Source organism: Orbicella faveolata, unplaced genomic scaffold (genome assembly GCF_042242905.1).
Source record: "Orbicella faveolata isolate gen_17 unplaced genomic scaffold, um_ofav_v1 contig_47, whole genome shotgun sequence".
NCBI classification, from domain to species: Eukaryota; Metazoa; Cnidaria; class Anthozoa; order Scleractinia; family Merulinidae; genus Orbicella; species Orbicella faveolata.
The window spans coordinates 22450001-22477952 of NW_028301577.1; the positions used below are offsets into that span (position 1 = coordinate 22450001).

General features: G+C 37.0%; 2 protein-coding genes and 1 long non-coding RNA gene across 4 annotated transcripts; all 3 read right to left on the reverse strand.

Moving 5' to 3' along the window:
- Positions 1-9874: 9874 nt before the first annotated feature.
- LOC149097655 (uncharacterized) lies at positions 9875-15545 on the reverse strand. Of its 2 annotated transcripts, XR_016204270.1 has the most exons (4): positions 13896-15545; positions 12377-12601; positions 12033-12075; positions 9875-11618 (listed from the first exon to the last, which is right to left on the reverse strand). It is a non-coding gene; the product is annotated as an uncharacterized LOC149097655 (long non-coding RNA). The 2 variants fall into 2 exon arrangements; XR_016204269.1 differs by having other exon boundaries at positions 12377-15543.
- Positions 15546-16012: 467 nt separating this feature from the next.
- On the reverse strand, positions 16013-20121 carry LOC149097656 (ragulator complex protein LAMTOR5 homolog). The gene is made up of 4 exons (XM_089280029.1): positions 20002-20121; positions 19860-19921; positions 17827-17944; positions 16013-16161 (listed from the first exon to the last, which is right to left on the reverse strand). Exons 1-4 carry the CDS (start codon positions 20034-20036, stop codon positions 16101-16103), a joined length of 276 nt encoding a protein of 91 aa, XP_089136155.1. The 5' UTR covers positions 20037-20121; the 3' UTR covers positions 16013-16100.
- Positions 20122-21482: 1361 nt separating this feature from the next.
- LOC110045461 (cationic trypsin-3-like) lies at positions 21483-27886 on the reverse strand. The gene is made up of 5 exons (XM_089280050.1): positions 27776-27886; positions 26388-26447; positions 24083-24301; positions 22551-22798; positions 21483-21849 (listed from the first exon to the last, which is right to left on the reverse strand). Exons 3-5 carry the CDS (start codon positions 24210-24212, stop codon positions 21553-21555), a joined length of 675 nt encoding a protein of 224 aa, XP_089136176.1. The 5' UTR covers positions 24213-24301; positions 26388-26447; positions 27776-27886; the 3' UTR covers positions 21483-21552.
- Between the last annotated feature and the right edge of the window lie 66 nt (positions 27887-27952).

Genomic DNA, 27952 nt, shown 5'->3' on the forward strand with positions numbered 1-27952 from the left:
ATTTGTGGGTTACAATAAGTTCATTACAATCCAGTAATTTGTGGGTTACAATAAGTTCATTACAATCCAGTAATTTGTGGGTTACAATAAGTTCATTACAATCCAGTAATTTGTGGGTTACAATAAGTTCATTACAATCCAGTTATTTGTGGGTTACAATCATATCATTACAATCCAGTAATTTGTGGGTTACAATAAGTTCATTACAATCCAATAATTTGTGGGTTACAATAAGTTCATTACAATCCAGTAATTTGTGGGTTACAATAAGTTCATTACAATCCAGTTATTTGTGGGTTACAATCATATCATTACAATCCAGTAATTTGTGGGTTACAATAAGTTCATTACAATCCAATAATTTGTGGGTTACAATAAGTTCATTACAATCCAGTAATTTGTGGGTTACAATAAGTTCATTACAATCCAGTAATTTGTGGGTTACAATCATATCATTACAATCCAGTAATTTGTGGGTTACAATAAGTTCATTACAATCCAGTAATTTGTGGGTTACAATAAGTTCATTACAATCCAGTAATTTGTGGGTTACAATAAGTTCATTACAATCCAGTAATTTGTGGGTTACAATAAGTTCATTACAATGCAGTAATTTGTGGGTTACAATAAGTTCATTACAATCCAGTAATTTGTGGGTTACAATAAGTTCATTACAATCCAGTAATTTGTGGGTTACAATAAGTTCATTACAATCCAGTAATTTGTGGGTTACAATAAGTTCATTACAATCCAGTTATTTGTGGGTTACAATCATATCATTACAATCCAGTAATTTGTGGGTTACAATAAGTTCATTACAATCCAATAATTTGTGGGTTACAATAAGTTCATTACAATCCAGTAATTTGTGGGTTAGAATAAGTTCATTACAATCCAGTTATTTGTGGGTTACAATCATATCATTACAATCCAGTAATTTGTGGGTTACAATAAGTTCATTACAATCCAGTAATTTGTGGGTTACAATAAGTTCATTACAATCCAGTAATTTGTGGGTTACAATAAGTTCATTACAATCCAGTAATTTGTGGGTTACAATAAGTTCATTACAATCCAGTAATTTGTGGGTTACAATAAGTTCATTACAATCCAGTAATTTGTGGGTTACAATAAGTTCATTACAATCCAGTAATTTGTGGGTTACAATAAGTTCATTACAATCCAGTAATTTGTGGGTTACAATAAGTTCATTACAATCCAGTTATTTGTGGGTTACAATCATATCATTACAATCCAGTAATTTGTGGGTTACAATAAGTTCATTACAATCCAATAATTTGTGGGTTACAATAAGTTCATTACAATCCAGTAATTTGTGGGTTAGAATAAGTTCATTACAATCCAGTTATTTGTGGGTTACAATCATATCATTACAATCCAGTAATTTGTGGGTTACAATAAGTTCATTACAATCCAGTAATTTGTGGGTTACAATAAGTTCATTACAATCCAGTAATTTGTGGGTTACAATAAGTTCATTACAATCCAGTAATTTGTGGGTTACAATAAGTTCATTACAATCCAGTAATTTGTGGGTTACAATAAGTTCATTACAATCCAGTAATTTGTGGGTTACAATAAGTTCATTACAATCCAGTAATTTGTGGGTTACAATAAGTTCATTACAATCCAGTTATTTGTGGGTTACAATCATATCATTACAATCCAGTAATTTGTGGGTTACAATAAGTTCATTACAATCCAATAATTTGTGGGTTACAATAAGTTCATTACAATCCAGTAATTTGTGGGTTACAATAAGTTCATTACAATCCAGTTATTTGTGGGTTACAATCATATCATTACAATCCAGTAATTTGTGGGTTACAATAAGTTCATTACAATCCAATAATTTGTGGGTTACAATAAGTTCATTACAATCCAGTAATTTGTGGGTTACAATAAGTTCATTACAATCCAGTAATTTGTGTGTTACAATCATATCATTACAATCCAGTAATTTGTGGGTTACAATAAGTTCATTACAATCCAGTAATTTGTGGGTTACAATAAGTTCATTACAATCCAGTAATTTGTGGGTTACAATAAGTTCATTACAATCCAGTAATTTGTGGTTTACAATAAGTTCATTACAATCCAATAATTTGTGGGTTACAATCATATCATTACAATCCAGTAATTTGTGGGTTACAATAAGTTCATTACAATCCAGTAATTTGTGGGTTACAATAAGTTCATTACAATCTAGTAATTTGTGGGTTACAAGAAGTTCATTACAATCCGGTAGTTTGTGGGTTACATAAGTTAACTTAACGCAAAAGCTTACGCGTACATCTAGGGCGAGCAGATAAGCTGATTTTTCATTCACAGAGCAAAACTGAAGTCTTGCTTTCGACCCTGAAAACCTCAACTTTTCAATTAGCTCGGAGCATAAAACTACATATAAGCGCCCTGGTTCTTATTCCCTGTCATCGCTGTGAAAAATCCACAAGAGAATCTCGCAATTCTCGCCATTTGATCAAGTAACATGACAACATTCTCGCGAGAACCCACGACATGTGAGTGGATCCGGGCGGATATATGTCTTCTGGGTGTCGCAATTTTTCTAAAAATAGCAAAATAGTCCCATATGATAGGTGCAGACAGATGCCAAGACTTACCATATAATTTAAGTATTCTAGTCTAGTCTGTGATTACTACTGGAGTCATTATCATCTATTCTGACTTTCCTATCATGAGACTTTCATGTAATTTGCGATCTTTGTTGCCATATATAATTAACAATTTCTGGACGAGCTTGCAGCATAACAACGAGCATACATTTGTAATCGTGACCATAATGGGAAGCATAGTCAGAGGAGTCCGTTTTTGGCTGACGCTGAAATCCATAAGGCTCGATTTTAGGAGCAACCTCTAGAGGAAGCAATTTGGCATTTCTTGAATGACGGATTTTACTAAGTCAGTTAAAACTGGTCTTAATTGCTTACTCGATTAAAAATGACCTGGGTAACTTAGGAAAACAAAACAAGTTTTCATCTTGCCATTTTTATTTTTATTTAAGCTCTCTTTATCAACTTGTATCCAATAGGCAAAGCCCTGCAAAAGTATGGATCTTAATTGGGAGGTTTTTTATTTCGGAAATATTTATAAAAGGAGTTCAAAAAAATTTATCACTTAAGTAAGGTGTTTCATTTTTGTCATAGCGCATTTTCCATAAGCATCTCTTGATGTGCATCAGATGTGCATATAGGTACCGTTAAATTTGCTACCCAATTCAAGGAGTCCCCCTGTAGCCCAGTGGTTGCATTTCCGAGCTTCGATTCGGAAGGACATGGTGTCAACCCCCATAGGGGGACTCCCTTTTTTCATATTTGTGTTGGACTCCGTTTTTTTTTTTCGAGCAATCTTCTGTCTTTTTTGTTTCAACCAAGTTAGGGATGAAAAGACCTTTTAAGAAAGGACAAGAAACTTGGCTGACCGTAAAATGTATTCAGCTTATTATTATTATTATTATTATTTTTTTTTTTGATGTAAGCTGTCTTTATTAGCTTGTATCCAGTAGGCGAAGACCTACAAAAGAACGGACCTTGATGGAAATGTTTTTTGTTTGTTTGTTTGTTTTGTTTTGTTTGTTTTTATGCTTAGGAAAGATTTAATAAGGGATTTTAAAAGGACTATATAACTTAATCAAGGCCTTTCATTTTTGTCCTTGCATAGTTTCCAAAGCAAGGTAAGGCTGTTAATAAAAACTACATTTCATTTGCTTATAGGTACCGTTGAATTTCCCACCTAATTCAAGGAGTCTCCCTGTAGCCCAGTGGTTACATTCCCGAGCTTCGGTTCGGAAGGGCATGGCGTTCAGCCCCCGTAGGAGACTCCGGGTTTGTTTTTTTTTCGTTTTGTTTTTGTTTTTGTTTTTTTTTCATATTTGTGTTGGACTCCATTTTTTTGTTTTTGTTTTTGTTTTTGTTTTTTTTTTCGTACAATCTTTCTTTTTTTGTTTCAAAGAAGTTAGGGATGGAAAGACATTTTAAGAAAGGACCAGCTACCTGGCTGACCGGAAAATATGTTCAGTTTATTATCGCTTTTTTGATGTAAGCTGTCTTTATTAGCTTGTATCCAGTAGCCGAAGTCGTATAAAATAACGGATCTTGATGGAAATGTTTCTTTTTTTTTTTCTTTCTTTCTTTTTTTTCTTTTTGCTTGGGAAAGATTTCAAAAAGACTCTATAATTTAAGCAAGGTCTTCCATTTTTTCATTGCACATTTTCCAAAGCAAGATGAGGCTGCCAATAAAAACTACATTTCATTTACTCATAGGTACCGTTGAATTTGCTACCCAATTCAAGGAGTCTCCCTGTATCAGTGGTTACATTTCCGAGCTTCGGTTCGGAAGGACATGGTGTCAGCTCCCATAGGGGGACTCCTTTTTTCATATTTGTGTCGGACCCCATTTTTCTTTTTCGTGCAATCTTTTTTTTTTGGTTTTAACCGAGTTAGGGGTGAAAAGCCTGTTTAAGAAAGGACAACAAACTTTGCTGACCGTAAAATATGTTCAACTTATTATGTCTTTTTTATGCGAGTTCTCTTTATCATTTTGTATCCAATTTGAGAAGAGTTGCATAAGAACGTATCTTGATAGAAATGTTTTTTCTTTTTTTTGGAAAAGATTTAATGAGAGACTCCAAAAAGACTCTATAACTTAAACAAGGTCTTTCGTTTTTTTATTGCGTATTTTCAGTCTTCCTTTTTTGTTTCAAAGAAGTTAGGGATGAAAAGACATTTTGAGAAAGGACAAGATACCTGGCTGACCGTAAAATATGTTCAGCTTATTATTTCTTTTTTGATGTAAGCTGTCTTTATTAGCTTGTATCCAGTAGGCAAAGTCTTATAAAATAACGGATCTTGATGGAAATGCTTCTTTCTTTTTCTTTCTTTTTTTTTGCTTGGGAAAGATTTCAAAAAGACTCTATAACTGAAGCAAGGTCTTCTAGTTTTCATTGCATATTTTCCATAGCAAGATGAGGCTGCCAATAAAAACTACATTTCATTTGCTTATAGGTGCCGTTAAATTTGCTACTCAATTCAAGGAGTCCCCCTGTAGCCCAGTGGTTACATTTCCGAGCTTCGGTTCGGAAGGACATGGGGTCAGCCCCCATAGGGGGACTCCTTTTTTTCATATTTGTGTTGGACCCCATTTTTCTTTTTCGTGCAATCTTCTTTTTTTTGTTTCAACCGAGTTAGGGATGAAAAGACATTTTAAGAAAGAACAACAAATCTGGCTGACCTTGAAATATATGTAGCTTATTATTTATTTTTTGCTGTAAGCTGTCTTTATTAATTTGTATCCAGTAGGCGAAGAACTATAAAATAACGGATCTTGATGGAAATGTTTTTTTTTTTTGCCTCGGAAAGATTTCAAAGAGACTCTATAACTTAAGCAAAGTCTTTTACTTTTTCATCGCATATTTTCCAAAGCAAGATGAGGCTGCCAAAAAAAACTACATTTCATTTGCTTATAGGTACCGTTAAATTTGTTATCTAATTCAAGGAGTCCCCCTGTAGCCCAGTGGTTACATTTCCGAGCTTCGGTTCGGAAGGACATGGTATCAGCCCCCATAGGGGGACTCCTTTTTTTCATATTTGTGTTGGATTCAATTTTTTTTCTGCACAATATCTCTTTTTTTGTTTCAACCAAGTTAAGGATGAAAAGACCGTTTAAGAAAGGACAAGAAACTTGGCTGACCGTAAAATATATTCAACTTATTATGCCTTTTTTATTTAAGTCCTCTTTCTTAGTTTGTATCCAATTTGAGAAGACTTGCATAAGAACGTATCTTTATAGAAATTTTTTTTTCCTAGGAAAAGATTTAATGAGGGATTTCAAAAAGACTATAACTTAAACAAGGTCTTTCATTTTTTCCATTGCATATTTTCCAAAGCAAGATAAGGCTGTCAATAAAAACTACATTTCATTAGCTTATAGGTACCGTTAAATTTGTTACCCAATTCAAGGAGTCCCCCTGCAACCAGTGGTTACATTTCAGAGCTTCGGTTCGGAAGGGCATGGCGTTGGACTCCCTTTTTTCTTTTTTCATATAATCTTCTTTTTTTAACTTAACTTAAGCAAGGTCTTTCATTTTTTTCTTCGCATATTTCCCAAAAGAAACTGTTAAAAAAGTTGAAATATTTGAAAAACGAGCTTTTGTGTTTATCAGCCTATAAGCGGGTTCATGTGGGCTCCATATAAACAAAGGGAATGCAAATTTGTTGCAGGAGAAAGCTTGCAAGCTGATTGGTCTAATCTTATTTTGCATATTTATGATGACTATTGCTGACCTGAGTTGCTTGTTTGTCATTTTGAGATGTTTGCCGTCGGAGTAAGATGTGTACCGTTCCCTTCTTCGCTAGAAGCGAATTGGGACTTTGAAGAAGAAATGGTCTCGACGTTTGGGGAAGAGAAGACGGTTGACATCCATTTCTGCCAGTGGTTAATGTCAATTTCTTTGCATTCTACCTTTCGTAAGTAAAATTTCAACCAAAAGTATCGGCTTTAAGTCCTACCACGTGCGCTTGCCGGACTCGGCTTACATTTCGCGTTGAACTTAACAGAGTGATACGTGCGTAAGAAGCTAGTTCAGGAACCATACGAGAAGCTAGGTTCTTAGCGGTTTTTTCGATTAAAATTGACCTTCTACATGAAAATGACGTTCCTTTGTCAAAGTTTGTTTTGTACTTATCAACGCGCACACTTGATTAAAAATTCAGTGAATTCTTTTACTCCTCATCTAGTTGTTTGTTTCCACACTTGGGTTTGTTCCTTATACAATTTTTTTATATTCTATTTTCAGGGTCGTTAAGAAGACCGTGAGGAAATCAAAAGGATTCAAGCAGGGAGGATGAAGACAAAGTTGAGAATACATTTCGAAAATTTGATTGAATTGAAATCTCTCCGATAAGAAATGGCAGTCTTGAAACTAGAGAAGATACTCTCGAGTTCAAAACTTCGTAGTTCAGTGAAAATTGTTTTGTTTTGTTTTGTTTTGTTTTTCTCGGCTGAAATATCTGCATTCGAGTGGAACATTCGGGTGCGGTAAAAAAAATGAAATGAAATCGGCAGTGACTGTTAATTAATTCTGCCATTTTTGACGGAGAGGTTTTAACCGTTTTCCAGTTATCATTTAGTGCATCTTTTCAATTGGTGGAGAGTTTCATTCTTTGCTCGAGCGATCTTCAACTTGATTGAACTATATTTTATCGGTCGGCATTTGCATGCTTTACTACGTGCACTTTGTCAAGTCGAGTATGTTTTGATTCTTTATTTGAAAATTCCAAATTTGTGTAAAATCGCTCAACTCTCCAAGTTTGAAAACCTGTTACTAGGCGATAACATTTGTAGAGTATTTTAAGGTGGCGCTGCATGTGGAAACCAAACCGTGATAGTAACTATTGGTTACGTGATCATGTCAATCATAACAAATTCTGTTTTGATAAATTGGACAAACAGTACAACGCTGAACATTTAATTTGTTGTGTTCTCTAAGTCGCATTTCAGCACTAAGTTCACCTGAGGGTCTAGTTTCAATTTACGATGTGAATTGTCTATTGAAGAGAAATGCGGTTGCTAAAAACAATGACCGGTCGTGGACAATTACTTCAGTTTAGCCATCAAACTTTATGTTCTCGGAGAATTAATTCTTCTTTTCAAATCTTAGCATTTTAAGAGACGAAATTAAAGACGTTTCTTGATTGATTCTTCGAACAGCAGACAAATAGACCTGAAAATTTATTTGTTTTAGAAAGGTCACGGTGGTTAATTCATCTGATGTGAATTTTGTATGTTAAAAAGGCAATTTCCTTGCTCAAAATTAATCAATGACCCAACTGATCTGAAAATGCTGCAGCTTGAAGTTAATTAAGTGGTCAATGAAACTATTTCTATCGTTCTTTTATCATCTGAGGTTTTGAAACACGTTAAAGATTTTTTTGCATATCTGAATTTGTTCGACACTTTATTCAAGTATTTAAATTTGAAACATTTGTTGACATGATCACAACAAATTATTTCACGCTTTCTTCGTTGTTTCGATCGGGCTTCTTTTTTTTTTTCGTTTAATTCACTTTAGTAAAAAGTGCAAACATTTTTTGACGTTTGTTGTGTATTTGCATGCAGAGCCACCTTGAACATAAATAATTCTAGAAGAGGATATTGGGTTTCTGGATTGATCTTTGTATCCTGAAAATACAACATTTATCGGCAGATGTTCTTTATTTCATTTATTTATTTTTTTCAAGAAGAGATGTTCTTTTATTCATTTCTGTACGGAAAACGTTCGGTTGATATTTTGTTTTTTGTTTTTTGTTTTTTCGTCGGAGGGGAAATAAGCGCAAAAAGGTCAATCAGAAACCAAATATATCCTCTTGTTTAACTTCCAGCGAGGCTGTAATGAATTATGTCTGGTATCAAGCAACTCTTTCCAAAACTATAGGTCTAATTGTCTGATTTTTCAAATTGTTTTGGCTTTCATTTGTACTATCTGATATATTGAGTTTTTAGAAATGTAGCTTCAATTGTCTGAATATTATAAAATGTTAAAGCTACTATTTCGACTGATAAACATTTTTACCGAAAATGTTCACGAGTAGATCTGCTGTTTACAAAAGTTTGTAGTCCCAATTGTTTGATTGTTCTAAAATGGTATTGCTTTCGTCTGCAACCGACAGACAGACAGAATCCACCATTATATCTCTGATTTTCAAAACTTGGCTCCAATTGTCCGATTCTTTGAACATTTCATCGCTTTCATTTTTTCTGATTCACATTACATTTCTTACAGAAAAACGTAGCTCCATTTGTCTGATTCTTCTAAAATATTTTCGTTATCGCTTGCTACTACTCGGACAAACTTTTTCCAAAGATGTTATTCCAACTGTCTGATTCTTCTAAAATGTTTCTCATTTCTGACCGATAGTTTTGCTAAAAGTGTTTAACAAAAGATATGATATATAGCGGTACAATTTGAAGCTTGATAACCAGATATTAATCTTAACACCTCGCTGGAAGTAATTTCTAGTAGATAACGAAGCAAGCCATGAACAGTTTTTTTTAATTGGCCTTTAATTTGTCGGGTTTTGCTTTTTCATCTCGGCTGGAAATGACGGAAGTTCTAGAATTTCTGAAACGCGGTTTATTATTATTTCGTGGGAGTTATCGGGTTTATGGCTTACCTTTGCTATCTTCTTGAAATATATTGCATGATGATATCACTTTAAATAGTTCAGCTGTGAATGACGGGCAGCTAGAAATCTATTAACAGAAACGAGACGAGCCACTTAAAATGTCTACAATTGCAGCGTTTCTGCACAAAATTGAGATGGTGGCGACATCTTAGAATCGTTATAGTTAAGGGAGTTTATGTAGTTGGGGCTCAAGTTACCCGGCTATATAAACTTTCTTAAATATTTCGATTTAGAAATGTTTTGACCCTCTCAACGTTGTGTTGAAACGTTGCAGTAGTAGAAATTTTAAGTTGCTCTTCTCATTTTTGTAAATAGATTTCTAGCTACTCGTCGTTTTACGGCTGACTATTTAACAAGATATCATCATGGAATGTACCATCTTGAACACAAACAAATATTCAGTGAATTCAAGATTTTTTCGTTAGTTTGTGTTCAAAATGGTATATGTTAAAATTTTTTTGGCGGGAATATTTCAATGGGGTACCCCCTTAAAATTTTTGTCAAAAAAGTTGTCAGGAGAAACGCTGTGCAAATTTTTTCAAATTTTCCCGCCAAAAGTCTTAGTATATATAGGGTAAATTTTTTGATGACACCTTTGTAATTAATTTAATTGAATTTTGTATTAGAACAATTAAAGGAAATAAAAGAATTGAAAAGAAACACCTGTTGTTTATGCCTTATTGAGATATTTACTTAGTTCATGAAGATTGCAAGAGAACTTTACCCTTGATTAGAGTATTGCACTTATTGACAATGAATAAAAATAACTTAAAAAATAATTAAATAAAAATTAAAAAAAAAATTGGCGCATGCGTATTTTGGGCGCCGTATTTTTTGTAAGTTTTTTGGCGGGAAAATTAAATTTTTTTAAACGGAGTACATGAAGTATAAGACAATTTGTTTTCAAAAAAAAATTGGCACATGCGTATTTTAAGCGCCCGTATTTTTCTAAGTTTTTTGGCGGGAAAATTGAAATTTTCAACATAGGTTACCTTGATGAGCATATAGAGACAGGCATTCGCTGAATTCCAAAATAAAGCTTTTACACGACACTTATTCAACGAAAATTTAATAAAATCTTTGAAAATTTTGCCATTCTAGTAAAAAAAAGGAAAACACTTGAAAACGGCTATACAAAACGCTATGTTTTTAGCAACGTTTAAATAAACTACAACGATATTGTCAAATTAAAAAAAAAACGCACTGTATAGCTGCAATAAACAAGTTGGAAAAAATAAACTTGATTTGTCAAAATTTTGTAGCGGAATTGAAGCGTTATTCCAAAGACTGCGCGCAATTACGGCTGCAGTTTCTTTATGAAGAAACAACCTCCGCAATTATGCAAGGTCTTCTAAAAAACGCTTCAAAATCACGACAAAATTAAGATAAATCAATCAATTTTACCAACTTGTTTATTACAGCTATACAATGCGTGATTAGCCTGACAAGAAATTCTACCACCCAAATGCCTTAAACGTTCGCGAGGTTTAAAATTCAAAACTAAACTTAGTAAACAGGTCGCTCGAAACTCCTCACGGCATCAAAATGTTTACAATTGTGACGAGCCACGCACGAAATATTTCTCGTTTCTCCAAAGATCAATTTTTAGTGCTTAATTTTTAAGACCTTAATATTTCCTCCGCGAAAATAGAAGGCAGCCGGGCAGTCAAAAGTATTACAAGCTTTCCTTCCTTCTTATAAATGACTCCAAGAGTTCGAAACTAATTAGTGGTTCCGCGATATTTTGACAAATTCATTTCCTTTCTGAAATTTTTCATTGGAAAACAAGCAATAAAAAATTTGCCTCTCGTTAAAAACTCGATAAAAACTCGATAAAAACTCGATAATATATCCCGCGAGCGATGTGCTACGTTTCAAAAATATAAACCCACGGAGTCATTTTACAGAAACAAGGCAAGCCTATTGAAATTACGCGAATATTTTGAAACCAAAAATCCTAGTGAAAAGCAATACTCGAGGCTCGTTTGTCAACAAACAAGACAATTAGAATTAAGCAACGAATTTTTCGGGCCTCGTACAAAATGGACTAGTTAAACTTTTTGATGAAACAATAAAATTTAATGAAACTGAAACGATGAAATGTGTTTTCAGTAGTTCGAAAAATATACATTTCAATTTGCATGGCTCTAGACCATCGTCTTTTCTTCAAATATTTCTTCGTTGTTGTTGTTTAATTCAAGAGAAAAATCGTCATCTAGCCGTGCCTAATATTCTTGAATAGATTTTCAGCTGGAATTAAATTTAACACTCTATCTTACATTGCTCCATCGTCTAGTATTCTCTTTGGTGTTTTCTCGTCATTATGTTTCCTCCATATATTCAGTTTGTTTCCAACACCATAGCGCATTGCTTCCATTCTTTTCATTGTCACAAATCCTGAAAAAAACAAAAAAACAAAAACAGATTTGATTACTGAATTTGTTCTAGAAATGTCGTCGGAGCTTCAGCTTTCAGCACAAAGCGTACGTATTCATATCGATAAAAGTAAATATATATAAAACGTCTTCAAAAACACTATAAATTTTCATAACTTAAATGTTCAGTTTTTCCTAAAGCTTCCACTTCATTTCTATGTAGATTATGTAAACTTGATCAACATCTGATTTCTCTTTATGAGATCAATAAAGGTCAAGCAAAAAGGTGGTGGGAATAAAGAAGTTCATCAACTAGGGAAACTGTCGGGATGTAATGACCCAAATTCCCACAACTAGCATAGAAAGAAATGTGTAATAGCCAGTAGGGAAGGTCTAAATTTCGAGTTTTGAAGTGAAAATTAAGGAGTCAAGTTACCTGTAACGTTCCATTGCAATTGATGTCTCCTTTTCATCGTCATCTGAAAAAGGATAAAAAGAACTATTTAAGCAACCCATTTACAGCCATTTCCCATATTTTGTTAGCATGTAGGTTTATAACCCGTCTTGTAACCTCGGGAAACTGATACATGGCCAGAAGTTCTTAATGTAACCCAAATACTTTGACTTGGTGACCGAGGAATAATTTGCAAGTACTGACAACTGACAATTGGCCGTCGTTGACTTTTTCAGTAACATATCTTGTTTAACACCGACCAACTAGGACAAGAAATTTAAATTAATTTTACAACCTACAACATTACGTTCGAAGACAGTTTTTACCTTGAGAAGGATTCAAAAGCCATTTGCTGCGTGACATCTTGGTTTCTCCAAAGCACGTGCTCTCAGAGTTTGGTTGAAGCAAAGTTCCTGTGTCATGTTTTTGGGTTTCTTCACAGCTCTGAACGTATAGACCATCTTAAACTGAGGCTTGGTACTGTTTTTGAAGCAATAGGCGAAGCCAAAGGTGGATTTCTACAACTTTAAGTTTCAACTTGGCTGGTTAACCTACGAACAAATTGCACGCGAGAGGAAAATTCATCACAAGCATAATTTGCAATTTAAATTTTGTAAAGTTGGTAATCACGCGCCGAGTAGAATGGGCTTATCTGATTAGCTCGTCTTCTTATGTTTCTTATTAAAAGTGAGCGCGGGAAATTCAAATTGTCCTCAATCTTGGAAATGATATTTGGTTTTGAGCTTTGAAACGTTTTCACAAAACTTTACAAAGTTAACTGTGATTTGTTTTGGCAAAAGTTAAACCTCTTTAAAGCACACGGAAAGGGAGGTTATTAGCTTTCAACGATATTTTGGTGGGTGGGGTGGGTAGGGCTCGAGAAAGAGGGAGCTTCTAGAGGGAAAGAAGAGCTTGCTTTGATTGTTGAATTAGCCAGCACATCTGAAAATAAAGAGAACATCATATCTCATATGAATTTTGATAAGTTAACAAGGAGAGGGATGAGGCTAGAGAGCCCCCCCCCCCAAAAAAAACAAAACAAAAAAAACACAAACACTTACACTACATTTCTTTACAATGCCATTTAAGCGTTGCAGGCAATAATAAATGAAATAATAAATGAAACAAGAGTTTTTGTCACGACACATGACTTCACTGCATAACGCGTGAGAAGACCTGATTGATAAAGACTTTTCATTGGTAGCTAGTTGGCGGTAAGTGGTCTCAGGTTTTTTGGACCCATTTCCGACACACGGGACAGTCAGATCAGATCGGGTCGAGTCGGGTCATATCGAGTCCAGTCGGCTTGGGTCGGTATGGTTCGGGTCTGATCCATGCCGATCCGAACATGATCATCCTGGCTTAAATATGATTATGTTGATATTTTGCTTATTAATTGGGATAACAATGACCGATAAGCCGCCATCTTTAGAATCGTAAATAATTGATTTTGAAAAAGTTAAAAAAGTATTTCTCTAGCGTCCCTTCACAAATTCCATTTTTTCCGTAAGGATAAAATTGTCCGACTTCTCTCCGGCATCGTGAAAAATTACCCTCACTTTTTCTGGCTCAGGGTTGGTTGATATATTTCAGAAGTGTAGTAGCTCTCGTAAGCTTGTAATTCTCTTCATTGTTAGCAGCTGTTGTTGTTTTAGGGCTAGGGGCATTGTTTCTGTTGTTTGTTCTATTGTTCTCTCAAAGGGTAGCAAGCCATTCATCTGAGAACTTACGAAAGCTGCTACATCATCCATATATTTGAAAGGAAAATTCAAACCTTATTTCATTTTTTAAAAAACTTTTTTTCTGACTTTTTTTAGGCTCAATGCAATGAGTGAAATCACTTACCTGGAATAACAGCACATATGGCGAGCTGCTCGACTTCACTGAAAATCCTCAACTCTGAAGCTTGGACAGCCTAAAACCGAGGCGCCACCTTCTACATGATTTGATCGAAGACGTCAAAGAATGGCACCGACAAGCAACCCGTTCCCAGTCCCTGACGAGTGCTTTGCGCTCGACCGAAGAGAACGGTTGGCGAATGGGCTGAAGAATGCATAAAGTTTGACTCCTTGGCTTTTGATACTTTTTGATACTTTTCCAGGTCTGGAATAGCTGAAAAATTACCCAATCTTTATAGATTTTGGACTTGTTATGAACCCTGCTGATACATGACAAGAAGCACTTAATGACTAACCCCAAGGGAAACAGTGAGTTTTGTTTCCCCGAGACCGTCAATGTTCCCCCAGGCGAAGCCAAGAGGAACACTGGGGGTCGAGGGGAAACAAAACTCACTGTTTCACGTGGGGCCAGTCAGTAAATGTTTTGTTCTACCTCCCAACTCAAAATAGAAAAAAACTGAGAAAAAAAAATTTGCTTGACACCGGCTGACGCACAAATTTTCCGCAGTTTCAAGGTGCACGACCTGATCACTGCGAAAGTTCAAGTTGTTATTTCCCTCGGAAGTTCGTGACTTTTGATCCATGACACATGACACGTTCTGCTCCAATAAGAAGTACTTGAGTTGGGAGGTATAACAACCTTAATGCTGTCAAACGCACTTTGACTGAAAATGAGAAAGACTGGGAAAGAAAATATGAAATGGGAAAGGATGGAGGAGAGGCAGCAATTTATAAATCTGAACGTTGCGGAGAAAAGCTTTGAATGTAAAGAAAAGAATTGGCATGGTGAGTAAGAAAAAAATCCCAATTCTTTACAGCTAACAGCAGTCAAAGGTTAAGGAGTGAAAATTTCTGGAAGGCACTAAGAGGACTTGATGGGCGTGGTGGGGGTCTCAAGACCTAAGACCTACGGCCCACCATGGCCAGGACCCAAGACATCAATACCCAAAACCCAAGACCCACGACCTAAGACCTACATGTAGTGCTGAGGACCTAAGATCTAAGATCTAAGATCGTAGGTCTTGGGTCTTGTACATGGTGGGCTAAAGTTGCTAAACTCTGGTTTGTACGGTTCGGGTTTGGACACTGGCCGGGTTGTTGTGGCATTTCATGAACACAGTGGGTCTCTCTACATTTGCACCCGGGGGTATAAGTGGGTACGACTCGAAGAAACGTTGGGACGCCGGAGGAGGGAGGGAGAGGAGGAGCTGTGACAGGCTGACATTCTTTCTATTAAGTAGAATACCTAGCAAGACTATCAATCTTTTTTGTGACAACTGGCAAAAAGTAACGTACCTTGCTAGCCTTATCTCTTTGCCATATCTCTTCACATGCCTTTCTGCATCTACATGTATGTCAATTACTGGATTTACTGCACACATGAAAATTCAAAAAGGTGTCTCGCACAAAAACCTAACAAAACGTCCCCGGTTAAGGCTCAAATGCAGACCGCTTGATCCAGAGTCAAACAAACTACTGATGAGGACACTGCACCTCCACAGACCTTGTATCAGAGGACTGCATATCCAAAATGGCTGTCATGAACTAAGAGATGTTTTGTCTCATCTATTTATCCTCTAAATTGATGTGCGCCCCCCCCCCCTCCCCACCTCAACACCCCTTTGCTCAAGCAGAGACACAAAACAATCTCTCTACAAACTCTGTAATTATTGGGATTTTTCAGGCTGAACCTACGGCTTCAGGTTCAAGGGACCTGAATCAAACATGTGAGGAGACATGCTAGAGGATGGTGCTATCATGAAGGATTAATCTCTGTTCTTCTGGGCCAGGTTGTTCAAAGTTTGATTAAGCTAACCTAGGATTAGCAAGAATTGTGATTTCAGTTTTCTAACTTTTCGGTGATGTTTTCTGTTTATATTGTTTGTCCTTCAATTTTGAGTTGGAATAATCTCAAACTACTCAAAACATTGGTAGTGAAAAACGTTTCTATACAAGAAAATGACTACTTCGGTTAACTTTTAAACCTGGGTTAGTGTTAACTGGCTTTTGAACAACCCGGCCCTGGTTGACAAATAAACACAGAAAAGAGCCACGTGCACCAAGTCATTCTAAGATACCTATATTTCCTTCAATGATAATAAAATGTCATTTACAAACAATTTTAAGTACAAAAGTTCAATATTTATTGTGTTCATGATGGGACCTTGTGGATTGCAACTGTTACATTTCCTTCTGATCGGACGAGTAAATTACTGCAAGAAGAAAACAAAAAATATCTAAGCAAGTAATGTAATTGATCACAGTCCCCTTTCTAATGAACACTTCCCACCGAGAGTTGACTTTTAATAAGTGCCTCTATTTCCTTCTTATAAGTCCACCCATAGTGAATGTAACATTAAAGAAATTGACACAGAATAGAGTGATTAGGTGAATGAATTAAGAGGTTTTCTTATCATCTGAGCATTATATTGAACATTAGTATATACGACACAAGAGAATAGTGCTTGTCAGAAGTGCTGATTGGTTAACTCGGAGGTGATTAGCAAAGCACTATGATTCACCCCAAGCAGCCAAAGAGAAACAAAATGGTTTACTGTCCGAAATAAAGTATTTTTTTGATTTATGTACTAAACCAATTACATGTATTCACTTCAGTGTTGGTCAAAGTGGTGGATATTTACCTCCCCTTTGATTAACAAAAACTATCAAAGCCCCTGTTGGTCCCTACTGTAACAGTTCTTGAGTCCAGGTTTTGTTGTTGTTGTTGTTTGTTACCAGAAAAAGGATTGTATTTTAATTGTTATTATAAACACCAATGAAATACCACTTGAACTTTCACACAAAAAAATGATACCTTATTACGAGAAAAGACCACAGTTAGTATGGTTACATGATAAATCATACCTTTAATAGTGGAAGTTAAATGGTTTGGTATTTCAGTGTTCTTTACATAATAAATAGAGCATTACATGACTGCTCCGAGATACAACATTAAATCTCTTCTAGTGTTGAAAATATTTAACTCATTTGCTGCACTCACTTGTGAAACATTTTCAACACCCAAACAGAAATTTCTTATCTCCAGGCATCCATGTAATATCCTGTACATGTATATATCCACCCCAGATGTTTATGTTCAAAAAGAAATACACCCTTGCCCCTGATACGTGCCCCCTCTCCAATAGGCATGTGTAATAATTATTTAATGAGCTACCAAAATAAAATTAAGCACCCCGGGTGCTATCCGATCATTACAGATTTACAGATACAACAACCTTCAGGAACCAAAATGATCTGATAATTTTTCAGATGAGCCTTGTCACAAAGGAAGTACTTCAATCTGTCTGATGTTACAACATCATTTTTTTTTTTTCTGAGGGAATTATCTAGAATTCATCTACTGTTGAGATTTATTTTGAGAGCTCAATTATATTACCAAGAGGGATTAGTCTGGACAAATGTATTGCTTGCTTTAGCCAACTAATAAAAAGTAATACATCTACCCCCTGAGAGTTGTAACTGTCTGAAAGTGGAAATAGGAAAACGCTGCTGTCATAAAGTTAGCAAAGCCATGCTACTAAACTCAGTAAAGCATACACTGGAGTCCAATGATGCATGCTTATAATGTGAGTAAGGTTAAAGTTGTGCCATTATTTTCACTGATTGACAATGTTATAAAACAACTGATTCATGCTACAAAAACTACAGTTACAATGTAACTCTCGACTATGCCTCAAACAACCCTTACAGTCTTCTGTCATGCTCTCCATTCTTCCCAAATGCATTACTGTATGTACATGTAACTCGATGATACACCCCCAAGGATCATTACAGTACTCCTGGTACTTTACAGTATAAGATTAAAACTTGAGTTAGCGTAGACTATACACTTCACATAACACATAACAGTATCTTACCATGCATCCGACTCTAAACAGATGACTGGCTGAGCTTCAGTGCCTGGATAAAGTTTCTTTGCATTTTGCACCAAGGAGCAAACATGTCCTGCATACATAGGATTTGCAGTACCTGTAGCTGTTGAAGGAAGATAAATAATTAAAATCAAATCAAAGAGTTAAAAATTGTGCACTTCTATTACTACTTCAATCAAAACCAAAATAAAATCAAGCATGTGACATAGATCAAGGAATGGACATCTGTGTTTTACTGTATATAATGCATTAGCCAATTCCAGCAGTGCCTATACCCCCAGGCAATAGCCAGTTATTTGTTCACACCTTAATGCTAGGGGCGGTACACTTGAAATCCCTGAAGCATTTGTAATCCTCGTGGGTTTGGTCTCGCATGTGGTAGAGAAGGCAAGCTTACATGATGTTGTCCTGTTATTAACTCTCAACCTGAGGCATTTGACCTACTTATTTGTTTCCACCCCAGGGAATTTGTCTCCCTGCCAAATGCACCCCAGGGATTTTGTGTAGGGTTGGTCTGTGGGCGATCGATGGGCACTACTAGAATTGAGTAGTGCATTTATAAAATGACAGAAAGAAGTGAGTGCTATGAAAATGCTCTCAATAAAGTTAGAGTGTTTCTGAAATTACACTATTTTACCCCTCCCCCAGATCACTTATTCCTTATTCTGCACACATCACAGCTCCATTGTCTCCAAGAAAAGATTAAAGCTAATGGTGAGCCAAATGTAATGGTTGCAAATTTAATATTTTTCTGGTATGGTTTAAAAACTCCCATTTCATTTGCATGGAATAGCATTTTTTTTCACAGAAGTTCATTAGTGGTGTAGATAAGGCCAAGACAAAAGGTTACAAGGTTTCAACAATAAATCTTCCCTTGCATCTATAAGGTAAAGCTTAAAGATGTTCATTAAAACACAAAGGACAGCTTGGTTTTCATCAAGTCCTAATCTCTAACATAGTTCAACGTCAACCGGAATTCTCAAAATATGCTAAGGGTAACAACCCCTCGAAAGTAACGAGCCCCAAAGGCTACATGTACTAAATGTGAATACAACGAGGGTCATTACTTTCAGAAGTTTACAGTTGGTAGAAATGATGTCACAATTTCAGAAACTTGAGAATTTTTTATTCTCGTTTACCTTTATTCATTTGTATGTAATTTTGCTGTAAAAATTGGCTTTTGTTTCTGAGTGTGGTCATGATAGAATTATGGCGTCAGTTTCATTCACACTTTGGCTCATCTGTCTTGAACAGAAAGTTTACTACATTTTCAAAGGGCTGCATCGTATAGGAAGGCAATTTGACAAGTTACCATTTTGTCTACAGTGTGCACTGTATTTACTTCTAAAGCCTTTTTTAAAGAAATTGCTGTATGTTTTCTTAGTGCATATTTTAAATTGCTGAGATTGATCAAAAATAATAAACAGCAGTGATATGTAATACTGATGGCCTAGTGTTTGGGGTGTTTACTTTAATTTTATCACCCTAACTTGCTAGAATGAATTTTTCCACAGCGTATGGAGGTGTACATAATACTTGTGGGAATTCTGGACATATTGGGGGGTGGGGGGAGGAAGATTTGTGTTGAAAAAATGGAAATTCTGGGAAGGAGAAGGGGTCCTACGTAAAGTCTACTGCGTGGTGGGGTTATGGATATCTTCTGGATTTTACATTGTACACCTTGAACATTCAAACAATTAAACATTTACAGTGTTATGACTGAGAAAATTATGAATGCACCCTTATTATTTGCATGGCAGTGCAAATCAAAAATTAAAGATAGATTTTGCCTGCTCTCAGTCAATCACATTGAAGTAATTTTCTCTAATCATGAAATAATTATTCAAAGTCATGTGATCAGCGAGTGACTTGTGGCAATTCAAATTACAATCTACAATTAAGTCCTACACTACTACAAACTGTAGGAAATTAGTAATGACAACACATAATTAAACGCGTTCTTCTGATGTCTGCAAATGCGAGATGTAAGTCTATAAACAGGAGCTTTATACACTCACCTGACAGAGCTAGACCTTGTTGGTCGCTACATAACACTCCAATAACGCCATGTTCGGACATGCTAGGAGAAAACATTAAAATAAACATTTTTGCAATGAATGCTTGATCTCCTAATCATGACCAGATGTAAAGCGAACTTACATGTCATCTAAATGAGAATCTAAAGATTTTTCCATCTTAAAAATCGAGAAATCTTCCAGGTAATCTTTGAAGTGATAATTATTACGTTACAGTAGTGGTTGCAGTATTGTTACGTGACGGATCTATGAATTTAGGTACCGACCGCTGACATTTTCCTGGCTCGTCACTCGTGCCAGTATTCTCGCGTTCATAGCCCTCGCCTCAGTCACCCACGGAAAATCACAGAACAGCACCCTCTCGGATCCCTTACTGGAGCTTTTGTGGGTTTGGAAGAAATTGAAATAAAGAGCAGAACCAACACTGCGAGAATATGCTAAGATATTTCTCCGCGGACATTATCTGTTCCGAGAAATGAACAGTTTTCCGCGAGAGTAGCTCGAGGAAAACTGTGGAGCATACTTTCGCCCCACATGGAGGCTATTGTGTTTATTATTCTTCAAATCATTTTCGCAACGCACGCAGTATTGAAAATTGGGAAATATTCTCGTATATTCCCCAGTTTTAGCCGGAGAATATTCGGTCACGTGACGCGTTTAGACCAATCAAGCGAGCGAAAATATTTGATGGATTATGATCTCGTATCTTCTCCAGTTTTAGCTGGGGAATATTCGGTCACGTGACGTATTTAGACCAATCGCGCGCGAGCGAAAATATTTGATGGACTATAACGGTCAATACTGAGAGCTGGCCTAGATCTAACGAATAACGCAAGGAAGCATGGATGGGAACTACTAAAGCAACAGAGCAGTGTTAAAATATGGATAAAGGAGGAAATAGGGAATACACGGGGAACTCACTGGAAATGTGGGAGGGAGGTTGTTAGTCTCACCTGGAAAAGATACAAAAACAAAAAGGGAGCACGCGTTAAACTCAAGGGAAATATAGGAGGGAATACATTAATCTAACTGGAGAGCACGGTTCGAGTATGGATAAAGAAGGGAAGTGGGAACTCACGGGGAAGTACTGAGGACTGTTGGATAGAACTCAGTGATCTCCCTGGGAAATGATCGAGCGGAGCAGGGTGAGGAGAAACAGAGAAGACACGGGGGATGCTTGATGTGAATATTATGCTGGAGGGAACTCATATGTATTGATCTCACTAGGAAATGATAAGCGACAAGGGGAGAGTAGGCTAGGTGAAGAGAGGGAACGAAGGGACACCACGAGGAACCTACGAAGTACTGATTGCATAAGGGAAGACATCCATCGCACGAGGACAGAGCTGAGAATAAGATAGGGATAATGGACTGGAAACAAATGAAAGTGCGGGGAATTTATGAGAAAAATGCACCGCGGCAAGATCAAGGAACGGACCAGAAGCGTGGAGGGACGAAAAACACACCGAGAACCCAGGAGAGAGAGGGGAAGGGGACACGGCGAACGTAGGGAGGTGGGACACAGGGAGGATGAACTTTGAATGAATGATAGAACGCACGATAAAAGGCACGAGGAACATACAGTACAATCAATCAATAAATCAATCAAGCAAGCAATCCAGTTTTATTTGATTACCCGCTCTAAAAGCACCCGCGTGAATTTTCATTAGACGAATCAATTTGCGTTGATAGTTTCTTGCGCCCAGTACTTCAAATCCATCAAGTCAGCGTACACTCCATATCGACCTTCACGCGCGCAGCCTACGCCCCAGCTCACCGCGCCCGTCAGATACCACTTGTTGTCATCTTCGGAACAGACCAGCGGTCCTCCACTATCTCCTTGGCATGCGTCAACCCCTCCCGCAGCGTATCCTGCACAGCCCATGTGCTTTGTGATAGTGTAGCCCAAGTCTTGGTAAGCGGCTTGACAGGAGTCACGTGTGATGAGTGGCACTTGAGCCTGTTGCAGTATCTGTAAAACGCGAAGTCAGAAAAAGAAATGGTTAAAAAATTTCAGAACGAAAAACTTATATTCTAAGGTGTCGGTGAGACAATCTCATTTCTAGATCCCATGTTGTCGTTAATCAGTGGTCCCTGACTTCTAGTCAAGTAGGATGCGAGCTCTGATAACGAAATTGCTGGAAGAGAAGCCAAGCTCGTTAAATGTCTTATCCAGACCCCTTAGTATCAAGGAGAATTGTCCCCTGATTCTAAAGTATTCAACGCGCACACATACAAATCAATCATCTGCCATCTTATTTGAACATCCAGTGTGAAAAAAACTTAAAATTATGATAAATACATTGCCGCGCATAGGCGCAATGAGTGCTATGAAAAAATAATAATCATTTCTTGATTTAACACAAAATTCTCTAAACCGTCAGTAACAAATGCAGCGCTCATTGAAAGTCATGATAAATTATGATAAATGTGATAAAGGTTAACATTATGATAAATACATCACTATGCAGAGGCGCGATGAGGATTATGAACAAAAATAATAGTAATTTAATTCTCTAAGCAATCAATAACAAATGCAGCGCTCATTTAAAATTATAATAAATTATGATAATTCTGATAAAAGTTAACGTTATGATAACTAGATTACCATGCTGAAGAGGCGCCATAAGGATTCTGAAAATATCTTCAGCGAATTTTTTTGGATTCTGTTACCTGCGGAATGTCTCCTCCTTCTGCTGTGTGTCCCCAACCAGTGACGTAACACTTGGTATCCTTGGGGAAGTCAAACTTTGGAAAACACACAGGCCTGATGCGCTTGTTGTAGGTGAGTGGAGACTGGAGCTTAATAAGAGCCAGGTCATAGTCGTGATTCGCGTAAGCATCATATTTTGGATGTTTGATAATCTTTTCGATTGGTATATTTTGCTCGTACCCTTCTTGTCCATTCAGGTCATGATCTCCTGTTATGACAAAAATACGTCCAAAATGCATTTCAGGTCCACGATGTTTCACAGCAAAAAAAGGAGGCCAGTACGCCCCGCTAGCCCAAAGGTACTATTTTCTAATAAAGTAAACTATTAGCTGCGTCGGCAAGCATGCGCAGTCAGTCCTTAGGAAAAAAAAGATGGCCACTAGTACATTGACCCATAATTCTTAGCTCACGAAAACTTCAACAACGCTCATTAAAACTCACAGAAAAATTCTAAAACCTTCAAACCTGGCATACATGGACAAATATCGAAAAAAATATGGCTGTCCTTGTACTTAATGGGCTGTGTAAGGTTCGCAGGGTATTGCAGTAAAATGTGCAGCCGCCATCTTTTTCCTACGGAGAACTGAAACACCTACCTATTGGGGTGAATTTAACGTTATGGTGGTTTTGTGAAGATTTACTCTGACGGAGGCGGCCTAATGTTCGAAACGTTACCTTCACAAACTCGCACTACTAGTACAGCCTTGTTTTTTCGCCTCAAATTTACCAAAAATTCATCAACTTCCAAACTTGTGGCTTGGGTATTTGAGCTTGATTAGTTAAGACCTTCATGGCCATTTTTCTCCGTTTATGTCTTGGTCAGATTCGATTTAAAAGATATACCAAAAATTTCACACAGTGTTTTACCGCATTTCCATACATTTCGAATTTCGTTCAAAATACTCCGCCGCGAGTCGTATTCAATTCTTTTCTCAGCGTTTATATTTGGAAGTGCGAACAGAAACACTTTCTCACTTTCTGATATATTATTTAACTCCTTTAGTGGAAAACATATTTGAGGCTCTGATCACTGGAAAAATTCCATTCAGGGCAACTACAATGTGATAAAAAAAAGGTCCGCAATGTGTCATAACATAATCGGCGGAGCGTAGAGCTGAGTTTTTGCTCAAAACTTACGGAATGGTGCTTTGCAAAGAACAAATGATTGAGTCAGGCCCGGCCGTCCACACTAATCCGTCACGTAAACGGAGCTTTTCGTAAACGCTCTACAAACCGGAGGAATTTGAAAACGCCGACTTTGCGTTCTAGTGTAGACTGAAAACATTTTAGCAAACATACACAGCTTTGCGAAAAGGATGACATCACGATAATAATTTGATTTCCCTGTCCAAGATTTCCGGCATAGTGTGGACAGAAAACATTTGATGCGTTTTCAGAGTGAAAAGGTAAAACGCCGTTATCAAATTTCTTCGGCGTGGTGTAAACGAAGCCTGTGACAACAGGCATGCATTACCCATCACGCAACGGTTACCTGCAACAATAGTGTATTGATCAGGAGCATCAGTATAAGCAAAACAGTGAGCCGCTGACACAATCCACTGCGGAGAAACAATTGAGCCACCACACCAGTGAGGTCTTGCAGCATGTCCCTTGTAGTCCATTGTCACTTGTCATGGCCAAGCCCCTGGTTTAGCATTAGTGCCGCCAACAATTCTGGTTCCCATGACTCTAGTGCCACACTCGACGCTCCCTATTACAATCAAATAAATACGTATTCGTTTTACATTATCATTATTTTTGTTTGCCTTTCGTACAAATTAATATAAGCACAGCTTTGTTAAATATAAGAAGGAAATGAAGAAGACGAAACCATTTATCTCACTAGCAAAACACAAGCAGCGTTTGGGAACGCAAAAGAACACGTAGGGGCCAAACCACCCCCCTAATGTTTAATGAAGGCTATATTTGCTTGGTTTATGTATTTCTGAACCAAGTTTGGCAGATGAGCTTTCTTTGTTCTCCAGTTTATTTTAATTTAGAAGTTGTGACAAAATGTCAGATTATGACGTCATAATTGATGACGTCATCAAAACGTGCTATAGTTTTTTGTAAAATCTGATGTAAAGATTATGTCATTGGAAAGGCCTTGGCTTGAGGAGTAAAATGCCGGAAACCGTTTTTTGCTATGATGATTATTTTTTGAGATATGGTAAATTAAATATTTTTTTTTTGTCCCCCCCGGAATTTGCTTAACCATACTGTCCTTCTTAAGTCAGTCTCTCTAGTTTATTTTTTTCAGTTTTTTTCTAGGAAGGCTAATAATCTAGAAAAATAGAAAGCTTGATGTTGTCAAAAATCGTATGGTTTTAGAAATTTGATTTTCGGCTTTGTTAGGATGGTATTAACAAAACTAATTTTAACGTAATAACACTAGAGGGATAATTTTTTATTCCGATTTTCTTCTTTATTTTTGCTTTAGTCATCTGGCACATCACATATGCAACACAGCTGCATTTGCTGGAACAAAATTACGGCTCCAATTTGGGGATTTTTCTCAAGGGGGGACCCCACATTTTGCAGAGTTATTTTTCATATTTAAAAATGCCATATTTCATTTAATTTTTGTGATATGGACAAAATTTTTTCAGGTTTCAACTCCCCTTGATATGCTCTTTCGAACACATTGTAAAAAATATGCATATTAAAAACTTCAAAAGTGGCAAGAAACATGACGTCATCACTGTGACGTCACAACTTTAACATTTACTGACATTTCTCACGTAAATATAATTGGCAGTAGGTCTCCTGCTCATCTGCCAAGTTTGGTGTAGAAAGAGTCAATACTTTTTAAGTAATGCGAAATAATGTGAAATATCCAAGAACTGACGAAACATTTGGGGGGTGGTTTGGCCCCTACGTGAAGTTCAGAAAACATGAACCGTGGGAGAGTGCTAGCCATCTTCATCACTATATAAACAGCACGTGTTAGTCTTGTGTTTCTTTCGAATTAACCCTTGGACGTACAAGCTAACTCACATCCCCACCGTGGTACAAAGGGTTGGAGGGGAGGGGAGGGGTGGGGATGGAGCTCCTCCCCTGGGTTTTCGTTCTGTTAAGGCGGAGCAAAATAAATTTACATTGATCAGAAAGCCCTGAGATTGCTCTACAAAACAATACAATTATTATTGGTTGTGACGTCATATGACGTCATTTGACCCGCCATCTTGGATCTGCTATCTTGGATTTTACTGTATTCTTAAAAGGTCAAGAAATAACAGAAATTAATACAAAATCAAGCCAGAATGTTTATGATCCTTATGAAATGTACAAATTGGTGAATTTCTGGAATTTGATAACGAAAACTGGAAAAAAAAAATACAGATCTATGTTAAAAAAGTTGATTTTTGGCCAAACCTAAATGAAATTTTCGGTTGCGATGGTAACGTCAAAAATGATGGACACACAAATGACATCTCAAAATTTCCGCGAAGGATGAATGAACAGCTAAGGAAAGTCTCAGCCCCTTAGAGCTGAGGAAATCGTCTTTCCAAAACTTTGAAAAAACTTTACGGTGGGGGGGGGGGGGGGTTGGGGGGAGGTTGAGGTTAGAGGGTCAAAGAAGTAGGTCTTTTAGCGAGCACTATTTTACAGGGTGCTTTTATTATAAATTTGAAACGTGTTTCACAGAATCGTAGTTATTTTATCAGTTCTTACTATATTTAGCGAGCAATGGCGTCTTTTTTCGGAATTTTACTCCTTCAGTTCCATGTTAATTTGAACTTTTCAGAAAGCAACGCTAAGCATCTGATTTAACTGACATCCAGGTTTTTTCTCACCTTGGTTAATAGGTTGCTCTGTTCGTGGAGGAGTTGCTGGCGGCGGAGTTGGTGGTGGTCCTGAATGAGGAAGAAATATATTTTAGTCTAAAAGTAGCTGGAGATGGAGAACGAATTGTTCATCTCCGAAAAGCCCAGCTTGTACCTGAAATCTGAAATGGGCGCTAATAGTTCATTAGAAAATAGTTGGTAGGTTATTTTAATAACCTACTAACCATTATATGTGTCACCAATTAGTAGAGGGTTTTTCCCCCATTGGCTAAATGTTAAGACACATTAAGAAAGTTTATGTATGTATGTAATGTATGAAGGGAATCAATAATAAAATAAATATGGCATTTCTAACCTTTTCGCACTAAACAGCATCTCTCATTTTCTAATCTAGCACCAAGTTAAACATAAAACATAATAGTAATAATGCAAAGAAAGGAGGCACTGATTGATAGAGCTTGAGGCGGGGAGGGAGGGAAGGACCCAGGGAAGACCCCATGGAGGGGGCCTTGGAGGGAGGGAGCCAGGGAGGCAGCCAGGGAGGCAACCGGGGAGGCAACCAGGGAGACAGCCTGGGAAGATGCCAGGGAGGAAGGGACGGAGCAAGGGAGAGGGCCAGGGAGGGAACCGGGGGAGAAAGGAGGGAACTAGAGAGGGAGCCTGGGGGCAGGGGAGGGGGGAGTTGTAGGGGTAGATTGAAACCTCATTAAAAGAGCATCATTGCTGAAAAACAGTTCTGTTCCAGATCATGAGCTTGTTCGAGGTTAAGTTTTGATTCCATCGATAATTTTTGCCTTTTTTTAAATACTGGCCGTTTCATTTCTGCCATGTTTCGATTCTAATTTCCACAAACCGTAAAAATTATGTTTTTGCAAAGCGTGATAGAAAGGTATGACGTGATTACACGGCCTCGCGTTTCAAAATATATCTTCCAGATTGCGTGAATTTAAAAATGTTTATGTTTGTTTCTAATAAGTATTAGGCCTCAATATGCACAGTTCTTCTGCGAAATCTTTTTTTTTTCTGGTAGACTCCAATTTATTGATTTCCAACTGTGCAGTAACGTGTCAAATTATCATAAACTATATAATCTCGTTCCCAGATTTCTTTGACCTCGCCTATGCACCAGAGATCTGGGAACTCATTCAATTATCATAAAATAAACATGGCGGTTACCAGGTGATTTGAACTCAAAAATCGTCGCCTCACATTCGAACCAGTTACAGAGTTTTCGACTAAAAACCCAAGAACCGTTTTAACATAAATCTTGAGTATATTTTGGAGCTTAAACTGTTTTCACCCAAGATTTCCTTTAATGGTGGTGATACAAAATAGTGATAAACTCTTTGACAATTGTCGCTAAAAGATCATAATTAAATTCATAAATGTTATATTACCTTGGCAGAAGCCACATGTGGCTGGACAATAATACTTCAGTGATGCAGCGTAATTTTCATGATCACAATAGCTTTGGTAAATTTTACAGTCAATTTTATCCACACATTCTTTGCCTGGAAAAAAAAAAGTCATCACGTGATTCGTTTCAGTTACTGTACTGTTCATGCGCACTTATG